General features: G+C 36.6%; 1 protein-coding gene across 2 annotated transcripts; it reads left to right on the top strand.

Annotated features, from left to right (window-relative positions):
• The first annotated feature begins 551 nt into the window (after nt 1–551).
• LOC118744718 (helicase ARIP4) lies at nt 552–10,036 on the top strand. Of its 2 annotated transcripts, XM_036477939.1 has the most exons (11): nt 802–1,009; nt 1,066–1,125; nt 1,666–4,082; nt 5,069–5,763; nt 5,896–6,094; nt 6,163–6,646; nt 6,754–6,883; nt 6,952–7,233; nt 8,326–8,837; nt 8,915–9,044; nt 9,148–10,036. In XM_036477939.1, the coding sequence occupies exons 2-11, from the start codon at nt 1,093–1,095 to the stop codon at nt 9,897–9,899; spliced, it is 5,634 nt and encodes a 1,877-aa protein (XP_036333832.1). In that variant the 5' UTR covers nt 802–1,009; nt 1,066–1,092; the 3' UTR covers nt 9,900–10,036. The 2 variants fall into 2 exon arrangements, with proteins under 2 accessions (XP_036333833.1, XP_036333832.1); XM_036477940.1 differs by lacking the exons at nt 802–1,009; nt 1,066–1,125 and adding an exon at nt 552–776.
• The last annotated feature ends 1,109 nt before the right edge of the window (nt 10,037–11,145 follow it).

Raw genomic sequence — 11,145 nt, 5'->3', positions numbered from 1 at the left:
CGTGCAGATGAATTGATCTTCTTACTCCCAGTGACTCAGAGTAAATACCTGCTTCGACTCCGCGTTCCATTTTGGAGCCATCGGTGTACATATGATGTGTCCAGGTAGAGATATTAAGTTCTGGTGATAGCATTTATAAAAGTTTGATATCAAATCAAAATAAGAAGCTGTTCACTATTGAATTATTTATAATTACGTTATAGGAAATTATTCAGCAGTTTTTTTTTAGTATTTAAATGGTTTTAACTACTGTAAGAGAGAGAATGTTGTCTGGTGGCGTCATATGGTAAATATTTATATTAGGATATCAAACTGCCCATACACAAATACTCGCAACTATCTTTAAAATTGACATTTGCCGTGGACTTCTGAGGTAACTGAAAATATGATTGTCAAACCAGACTTGAAAGCAAGTTCTTGATCGTGTATCGCCGATGTAACCTACCAAAAATATCGATATATCTCGGTACTGTCGGTCGATTTATTATTTCTCAACCACTCTGTACTCGATTCCGCATTTTCCTCTTCAAGTTCTCTGCTATACATATCTGTCAACAGTTGATTTGGTGTAAAAAGAAGAGTGTCACTAGGAGCTGGGGTATCCTATTTTTTCTGCCTGTAATTGATTCAAAACTAGAAAATGTTCTACAAAAATTTAAATAATTTCCATTCAAAGTTTTAAACTGGAACGACTATAAGTTTGAGTATATCGGTTGGAATATGTGAAGAGTTTTCACGTTCTTATCAAGTCTTTGAAATATACCTGTGTATAACAGGTACATAATTTGTTTATTGATAAATTAAGTGATAATATTAATTGTTTATAAACAACGAAGAAAAGGCAACTTTCGTAGGCTCATTAATTTATGCAGCAGAAGAAGTAATTTATGTGCAATGTCTACAAATTGATAATATGTACTTACATGTGTAAATGTTAATATATGTATTAACATAATGTGTGTATATTATGATTAGAATGCGGTGGAAAGCGAAGTTAAGGTTTACCGATGTACGGTAATGAGTATTTTCAATTACCCATATACATATGTAAAAGAAAATTTTCAGTTTCCTGTGCTTTCATAAACTTGGCGAATGAGTCGAAAATTATGGACCAGCATGGTCGCTGTGAGTAGCAACATATAGAAATATATTTCCTTTCTTCAAATCGTCTCTCACAGTTCTCGTTTTTAATTGCTGTAGCAGTCAGATTTTTCTTGTCAAGATTTCAGCCATAAAAGGTACCTGTATGTATCTTAAAGTTAAACGCTAATTGAAGATTGTACTTACTTGAATCAAATACGAAGCGCAGTAAATGGAGTGTTGAAAATGCGAAGGATTTACCAACTAAAAAGTTAAAAATTCCGGCACTCCTTTTTCTTGAGGTACCAAGAAAATTTGTTTGCTTGAATGTGTGAATCGTGTTCACAACTCGCTGGCCTTATGCAAAAGCAATTGCGTGAAGATGTGAAGATTTGTGTTTGCTTCAAGTGATGTTCTGAAATATTAAACAGACATACATTACATATATGTACGCATTCTTCGGAGTTTATTAGTACATAACTGCATTAATTTGGTTTTAAAGTGTATGCATGTACATATACGTATATTCTCATGCTTGTATTTTACATCTACAATTTGCTAACACTATGAAACAAACTTTTCCAGAAATCTATCATGGATTCCCCAAATCGAATGGATACGTACAACGAGAATGCTGCAATGAAACCGCCCCCCATAAATAAGCCTACTGAGCCATTCCAACCCTATTTGCGTCCCGACGTCAATAGCGTTAGTGCGGAAGATCCCTTTGGGCAATATCTTAGAAATACGGATCCACTTCTGTTGAACGACATGGACGCCAAACAATCATTGGATTCTATGAAACAACAAACCAGCACGCTGGAGACAGTTAGTTACCCCAGTGTTGGTGATATTGGCTATCCCAACGATCATTATGGACCGAAAAGGAAGAAAGATACTGAAAATGATGATATCGTAGATGCACGAAAACTGAGTAACAACATGTCTGCTGAGGAGAAAAAGACTGCAAACATGCGCAAAAATATACGTGACGTCTTTGACGAAAACCAATTGGATACGAATACCCTAGCTGCCCAGCGGGAGGAATCTGAGCGTTTGGCTCGCGTTGCGGAACAACAGAAAATCATACGTGAAACTCAACGTCAAGCGGCAGTAAACAGAAGTTTTGTGCGCACCCAAAATAAAGTACTTTCCCTACTACAAAGTGGCACAACTTTCGCAAAGGTCACCAGTGAAACCCCATTCGAAGAAATTGATACACCTTCAACAGAGTCTGAACTAAATGCCAGCTCACAATCTTTATCAAACAGCGTTGGCGATAAACTGGCTAATAAGTTAGAAACTGAGACAGTTTCAAGCAAGGAAATTGCACCATTATCAACAACACCAATTGATGATGAAGATGCTGTGAAGCCTGCGGAGGAACAGGTCATCAGTGATGTAGTTACAATAGAAGACAGCTCATCTGAGGATGATTGCATTATGTTATCCGACGATGAAGAGGACCTGGAAGATGAAGAGGAGGCAGATGATCCAGGTAATAGTGGTTTGCACGTAAAAGATGCGTACAATATTCCCGATGAGCAAGGACGCGTCTTGGTCAACATCGGACATCCAGAAGGTGAAGATGACATTTTCGTGGCACCACAAATAGCCCGAACTATAAAACCGCATCAAATTGGGGGTGTACGATTTCTCTTCGACAACATTATTGAATCAACAAAACGTTTCAAGAGTTCCAGCGGATTCGGTTGTATTCTATCACATTCAATGGGTTTGGGAAAGACGCTTCAAGTGATTTGTTTCTGTGATATCTTCCTGCGGCATACACCCTCCAAAACAGTTCTCTGTGTGATGCCTATTAATACTTTGCAAAATTGGGTATCTGAATTTAACATGTGGTTACCGAAATACTCCGACAATCCCGAAAATGTACGACCCCGCCAATTCGATGTTTTCATACTCAACGATCAACATAAAACTTTGACCGCACGCGCTAAAGTTATCCTTAAATGGGCCGAGGAGGGTGGCGTACTTCTAATCGGTTATGAATTGTTCAGACTGCTTGCATTGAAATTAATGACAACACGTAAGCGTCGCAGCAATAAAGCGGTTAATTGCGAGAGGAATGGCACCGAAATGAATAGACGATTAATGGAAAGTGTACATCAGGCACTTGTCAAACCAGGACCGGATTTGGTTATATGTGATGAAGGACATCGCATTAAGAATGCACATGCTGGCATATCACTCGCACTTAAACAAATACGTACACGACGTAGAATTGTATTAACAGGTTATCCATTGCAAAATAACTTACTCGAATATTGGTGTATGGTTGATTTTGTGCGTCCAAATTATCTTGGTACACGCAATGAGTTTTGCAACATGTTTGAGCGTCCCATACAGAATGGGCAATGTATTGACTCAACGCCCGAGGATCACAAATTAATGCGTTATCGCGCCCATGTGCTACATTCATTGCTGCTCGGTTTTGTGCAGCGGCGTTCTCATGTCGTACTGCAACAAACACTACCTAAGAAGTTAGAATATGTAGTACTAACGCGAATGACATCGTTTCAGCGTCAACTTTACGATACATTCATGAATGACATAGTGCGCACCAAGTCTGTTCCTAATCCGTTGAAAGCATTTGCAGTTTGTTGTAAAATATGGAATCATCCAGACGTTTTGTATAGTTTCTTAAAACGAAAAGAAATTGATTTAGAATTAGAAATGGAGGAGACTGACGTTATTGGCGAGCCGCCTATTGTCCCGCCTGTACTTCCAGTCGCGGTGCCAGGCGAAGCAGAAAAATCAATACTGCCACAAGAGGATAAATCAATTGAATCTGCTAGTACTGACCAAATGGGTCCAGATATCATGCCAAAAGAACACACATCCTCGGAAGCTAATTCGCCAGCATCTGAGTGTAAGATGTCAGGACAGCAATCACCAGCAGCGTGTGAGGTGGCGCCACACGAAATCCAGGCTTTAGTGGTGAACAAACCGAACACTGTATTTTCCAATTTGATGAAGAGGTAAGTGGTCACACTGTTTATAGAATGACTAAATAAATTGATTAAATCAAGTGTCGCTCATTTGTTGGAAAACCAGCATAATAAAACAATAAACAAAACTTAGTTTAGTATGCGGAAATTTTTTTATGTTCTAAATGATATCTATCAATTGGGTCTGATAACAGAAAAACTTTTCTTTCTCACAGCTATTATATTTTCCGCTAAAAAGCAATCACCATTTGATGAAAAAAGAGACCTAGTAAAACTTGATTACAAATTTAGCCTTTGGATTAAATTGTATTATTAATTTTGTTTTTGATATGGTAGCACAGAAGTGGTTGATGTCGTGTGAGCCTTGGAACGGGAAGAGCGTCGCATGGTTTGTCTTCGTCGAAGGCTTTGGAAAGGCTAACCTCGACGAGGACTGTCCTGTCATAGTATTTGTTGTTTGTTATAACTTTTTAGGTATTTATGATTGCTCAATGAGGAAAACATAACCAGAATCTTCAAAATCCCTTTTATAGCATTTTGATTTTTTGAGTTATGGCGATCTTTCATTTATGCATTATCTGTAAAGGGTTAGCATGCGTTTTATTACAAAAAAAAAAAAGAAGTAATAACTGAAAACTTGCATACTCCTTTCAAACTAAAGGTTTCAATAAAAGTTATTCGCGAATAATTTCTTTTCACTTTTACATTTTGGCAATATTTATTGCATATCGTCGGTGAAACTGCAAAACAGTCTATGTCTATTAGTACTCTTGACACTTGGATGGTCTCTTACTTGCACCGGAATGCATCTGCAAATCGTTACACCATAATAAACAAATGACAAAACTGTTTACCTTTGGCTGATGAAGATGAACGATTGCCAGAAGCGATCAGATACAGATAACACCAGAGGTAATAAGTGACATAGAACGTTTTGCAGTATCACCGACGATATCACGTATTCTTACAGTTGCATTGTGTTGCTGAAGGGAAACTAATATTTTGTCTTTCTCCAGCTCACTTTTATCAGATCCATACAATCAGCAGCAAAACGATGTCCCTTCATACTTGGGTGGACATGGCAATCATTATTGGCAAGAATCTAATGTTAACTATTTTCCGTATCAATCTGTTACCGATAATATTGAATCCTTGTCAAAGCCCAATTACGTGGGCATGGTACCGCAACGAGCTGAGGAAACGCCGAACGAAACAAATGAAGGCGGTGGCTCTTCGCAAATTGTAGATTTGGATACGAAGGAAATAAAAACTGTTGAGACGGACATCGACATGACACTTTGTCCGGTCATTAAAAATGAGGCACTGCAAGGAGATAACAATTCATTGTTAACAAATACAAGTAGTGATGGAACAGGTATTACCAGCGCAGATTCTTTGATAGAAGATGTTAAATTGTTGACTAGCGCAAGTACATTGGGCAATGAGAAGGATGCCGGAAAAGGAAAAGCTGATGACGCTACATTGCATGAATGGGCTATGGACTTAATGAAAAAATACCGACCCGGTTTGGTAGAAAATTCACCAAAAATGGAAATATTCTTTTGCATTCTAAATGAGAGTGTCAGGCTTGGCGACCGAGTGCTCTTGTTTAGTCAAAGTCTCCTAACATTGAATTTGATAGAGACATTTTTGCAAATGACGCGTATGCCGGATTCGGATATGTTTTGGGGACGCGGGCTGTCCTACTGTCGTAAGTAATAAATGTTATAAAATTTATGTAGTAATAAGTAATTGTTTAGTTAAACTTAAAATATATTTTAATTAACTTAAACAAGTGGATCTTGGGTCACCTTATCAATGAATTACCGATCCTTTTCTTCAGGTTTAGACGGTTCCACAACTTCGCAAGAACGTGAAAGACTCGTAAATGAGTTCAATTCAAATGCTGGCATCAAATTGTTCTTGATATCAACCAGAGCTGGATCACTGGGTATTAATCTTGTCGGTGCCAATCGCGTTATAGTTTTCGATGCTAGCTGGAATCCCTGTCACGACACACAAGCAGTATATAGAATTTATCGGTATGCTTTCACCCTTTTCAACTCAGAAATCCATTAGACTCGAACTTTTTATTTTTTCCATTTTTTAGATATGGTCAAAGAAAGCCGTGTTTCGTTTATAGAATAGTAATGGATAAGTGTTTAGAAAAGAAAATTTATGATAGACAAATTAAAAAGCAAGGAATGTCCGATAGAGTTGTCGATGAATGCAATCCGGATGCACATCTATCCATACGAGATATAACCAATCTCTGTCATGATTACGATGATGATGAAAAAATTCAATCGGAAGTGCCAGAATTCACAACACCGCTCGAATCATTTGAGGATGTTCTAATACGCAAAATTGTCGTTGAGCACAAAACTAGTTTATCCAAGGAACCATTCTTTCATGAAAGTCTGTTGATTGATCGAAAAGAGAAGAAATTGTCACAGGCTGAGAAAAGGCAAGCTCATCGTGGCTATGAGATGGAGAAAAAGGCCAGCGTTAAGCAAGCATTTTGTGCACCCGTTAAGAATCAGTATCGCATTGTCCGTAACGATGGCAGTATTGTAACGCGTCCTGTGGCATCGGTAAATATTAATTTCATATATGTACATACATACATATGTCCATATGTACGCATAAATGAATGAAAGCTATTTTCTTTAATAAAATGTGATACATATTTATTTTCCAGATACGACCAATGCAAACAACCAAAACTATGCCTGCAACAAAAAGTGGCGGCATACGGACAACACGTTGGATACCAGCTGAAGTTTGGCAGCGACAAGGCATGACTGCACAAGAAATGACTTTGCCGCTAGGTATGTATAATTTTACCATTGCCTTTCCAACCCAAAAAAAAAAACAACTACCTGTTTCTATATTTTAGACGTCGTCATACCCACTCATTCGAATGACAAATCGAATATCATATTGAAATCCGGTCAGCGCGTTATGGTATTAAAATCAGCGAAAGGAATATATATGCAATTGGAAAGTGGGAAAATAATTGCAATACGAACGTCCAGTAAAGCGACAGAGGTAAATAATAAGACGGATAAAGATGAAGTTATTGATATAACAAATGAGGGCGATACCACATCTGAAAAGAAGAGCGAAGAAACAAAGACGGATAATGCAAATCAGAAGGAAAACGACAACACAGCAAAAGGTAAGTGAACTTTTTATTTATTTATTTCACATTCATCATTTCATTGCTTTGAAATATTTGTGGCCAATATGTACATATTAGCATTGCAGCAATAGAATTGTATGAGTTACATATAAGCAGCTTTCATTAAAAACTTTTCCAAGCCTTCAACTTGCAATGAAAGCTACCAAAATTACAAATGTATGTGGTGATGACCAGAGCCGCCAGGTCGGCACTAGTGCGTTAATTCGAATTTGTAGGCGATCGGTACAATTTCTTTCAAGGCGCTTATGGCTGTTGTACCAAAAATGTTGAAATAATAAGATTAGAACACATAAGCATTCTGTTGTTAATGGCCTATTATTTATGTTATCAATGATTTCATTGGATATTGTTGTCATTACATTCTTATCGTTTTTAATTGTCGGTATTGTGTTACAGTTTATTGCTCTTAAAGCGTAAAATATTCATAGCATAGCCAGTTTTTTGGGGTATAAAAAGTTGTGTACGTATGTATGTATTTTAAAGAGACTTCTATTAATCTAATACTTGATGCTTTTTGAAAGAAGCTACATATATTTATTAAATATTTTTCGAAAAACGCAAACACAACAGTTATGCTTAAAAGCGGTTTGATTTTAAAACAAAAATGGGCGCACGTACTTTATAACAAATTTGTTTTGGCAAATACCAACAAAGGAACAGCCGACTGTCAAATATTTAAGTGTGAATGCTTCGCTTTAAGCATCGTTTTGTAGCTCAATTACATGTTCTAGGGAAAATTGAAAAAAAACCCACCACTGCTCTAAAAGTTTGAAAGGTGTCAAAATCTATGTTATCATCACATAAGGGCACTGCATATTTTTAGGTGCATCTGTTTTTATAGTGAATGGTTAAATCTGACTGTGGTTTAAACTTAGTTAAAACGCTCGAGCAAACTGGTTTAAACTAAGGTTGGTGTAGATAATACGGGAAGCACGATGCCGCCGGTACCGGTGAAATTTCTTCACACAAACTCCATTGCACTGTCATGTTCTAGCTCTTACATAACAGTTATGTACGTTTTTTTTTTAACAAAAGGCAATTTAATTTAAATTATTCATTCCTCATAAGGATCTCAAAACAGTTGTACTGAAGTCACCGAAAAATCAACTGGTGGCTTTGACAAATGCACAGCCGACACTAATGCAAAGAAACCACTGGAATCAAGCTCAGCTAAAAGCAAGGAATTCACGCAGGCAAATCAATATAAGGCAGATTTGCAAATGCCAAAGGATGATATCAATACTAAATTTGATAGCTTGAAAAAGGTTGAGCATAAACCGAACCCGATCAGCATCGAAAAGGCTTATGCATCACATATAAACGATAATACCACCAAGCAAGAGTTTGCAAATACAGCGAGAGGTAGCCAAAAATTACTAGCACCGAAGCCACAACAGCAGCAGCAGCAACAACAAAACCAACAGCAAATAGAAGAAAGTGTTGCTTTGAAAAAGAATGAGGGAAATCATCATCAGCAGGATCAACATCATGAGTTGGAGCAGGGAAAGAAAGAAGCAGTTTATCCTTTAAAACACAGCCTTGATAAGAATAACCCACCACAGACATCACTTATGAATCAAGTAAGTGTTGCTTTGAATTATTTGCTCGAACAAAATATCTTATAAAAAAATTGTATTCACTTCAAACTCTGCCGCAGAAATGTCTACCACAATATACTAATAAACCAATGGCTGAACCAGCACCATATCCCTACAAACAAATGGGTAATTATCCACCATTTTGTGGTCTCACGCCTCCCGATCTTTCGAAATACACGAATCAAAGAGGTGAGAAAACCCAAAGGCCTTGCCTAGATTCATATACATACCTATAATATTATATTATTAATGATGAACAACTTTAACATTCTCCAACTCATATCCCTCCTAGGCGACATGATGACACCGACTGAGTCTTTTCAGACTTGTAATTATAATAAACGAAAACTACAAAAAGAGATGCCAATATCTACTGATTATACACCTTCGCCCTCATCATCATCTTCGACAGCAGCCGCCGCAGCGGCAGTAGCAGCCAGCGCAACTGCCACAGCAGCAGCATCATCATCATCAGCAGCATCGTCATCTTCTGCATCGTCCTCATCACAAAGTCAAGCACTGAAACACAGTCATTTAAATGCTGCACATTCATCACCATACGCACCATCGCCCTATTCATCACTATTCCATCAACAGCAGCAGCCAAAACTACACCTGTACGGATCAAATTATAATATAGACAATGAACATTATAGTAATTTAGCGCAAAATTCCCCTCATAGTACACAAAATTTAAATCAAAATCATAGTCTTATCGGCGATACATTCGGCGCGGTGCAAGATAATAGCAGCACAGGCCTTATGCATGCAGGCGGTGGCCAAAATGTGCCCGCGCCGTGTGATTATTCGACACATTTTCCCGACTATGCTGCCTATAGTTCATACAACCATCCGCATTATTTTTCACCTTTTGCCAATTCGTATGGCAATGGTTCGTCTGCGCCAATCGGAACGAATCCCTACCAAATGCATTGGTCTCCATTGATTGGACCAACATCTATAAATGAGCAATGTAATCCGGTACACTCGTCCGTTTATCCTCAGAATGGTGCACAACATAATCAATGGCATCACAAATTATAAATATTGTAGTTATTATAAGAAAAATGTAATATCATCGTACAGCCACAGAAAGGTTTTAAATTAATTAATTTAATTGCATGGTATTATCCGTAAATTTGAAATATAGAAATATGCTAAAAACAATTAAACTAAATAATATGCATGGAGTTTTATTTCAGTAGTGTTAGGTTAGGTTTGGAAGGTGCCTCGGAATGCCTTCTGTAAGCGAGAGCCATAAACTGGGCGGAGTAAAATATACAACTTTTTATTACTAACTTGCTGTTTTTTTAAATCTGGTATTATTTAGAGGTTAGACAGACTTAAACTTTTTTTACATGTAATTAATTTCTTTTATAATACATTTTTTTTACTAATCCGTGAATAAACCACATTTTTTTTTTATATTAAATAAAATATGCAATTATAAATTGCCAAATTTATCTTTCAAATTTCCTAATTTGCCTGTTCTATGGGAGGTTGCAAAAATTTTGATTAACTAAAAAATTTTAGTTTTTAACTAGATACTACTTTTTTTTCTATTTTAATAGATATTAGTACCAAACAAAAAATGAATACAATTTTTTTATGGGTCTATACATGAAATAAGCTAACACGTATTCAATGATTTTTTTTTTCTTTTTTTGTCTTCGGATTCTGACTAATCATGTACTTCCGCTCATCGTAGAGACTTTATCTTAACGTCGTTTAAAAGTTAAAGAAACGGTCTTAACATTCCTATATATAAGATGATTGTCCTAAAGCTAACATAGCTGTTAACAGTTGTTTTTTTAAATTTTCATAGTGGGGAGACCAGTTAATTAGGGATTTAAAATTACACTATTCATTCTTGTAATTCTTGTTTAATTCTCTATAAAAAACATGTTTCAGAAAAATGGGCGTTTTTACAGGACTAGTTTTATTTTTTTTTTTTATGACGAGATGGTTTATTTTGTGAGAATCGACAATTTTTTGTAATTTGTTTTCGAAAACTTATGATGATACATACATATTTAGCATTGTGTTAAAAATCGGGGTTTTGCAAAACTTCAAATTTTATTGTTTTAATTGCAGTACTAATGTTAACAAAACGCAGATTTTATTGTGGATTTCGGCAGAATATCTATATTAATTATTGTCGTAGTACGGCGCTTACCACACCTTCAGAAACCCGATAATAACACAACGTAACAAAATTAACAAAAAAAATTGCTTAACTTGGAATGTCACATAGCACATATTTTGGCCTAGTTGGGCAATAAAAAACTGT

This window comes from Rhagoletis pomonella, unplaced genomic scaffold, assembly GCF_013731165.1.
Source record: "Rhagoletis pomonella isolate Grant_MI unplaced genomic scaffold, Rhpom_1.0 Rhpom_scaffold_00008, whole genome shotgun sequence".
Taxonomy (NCBI): Eukaryota; Metazoa; Arthropoda; class Insecta; order Diptera; family Tephritidae; genus Rhagoletis; species Rhagoletis pomonella.
The sequence above is the reverse complement of the archived record's forward strand: the minus strand, read 5'-3'. Positions and strand labels throughout refer to the sequence as shown.

What these genes read in the sequence shown, in the direction of transcription:
- LOC118744718 (XM_036477939.1), top strand. Translation starts at nt 1,093, where the DNA reads ATGAGTCGAAAATTATGGACCAGCATGGTCGCT. An exon ending in TATGGACCAGCATGGTCGCT is followed by an intron (nt 1,126 to 1,665) that starts GTGAGTAGCAAC and finishes AAACTTTTCCAG; the next exon opens with AAATCTATCATGGATTCCCC. An exon ending in TAACGCGTCCTGTGGCATCG is followed by an intron (nt 6,647 to 6,753) that starts GTAAATATTAAT and finishes TTTATTTTCCAG; the next exon opens with ATACGACCAATGCAAACAAC.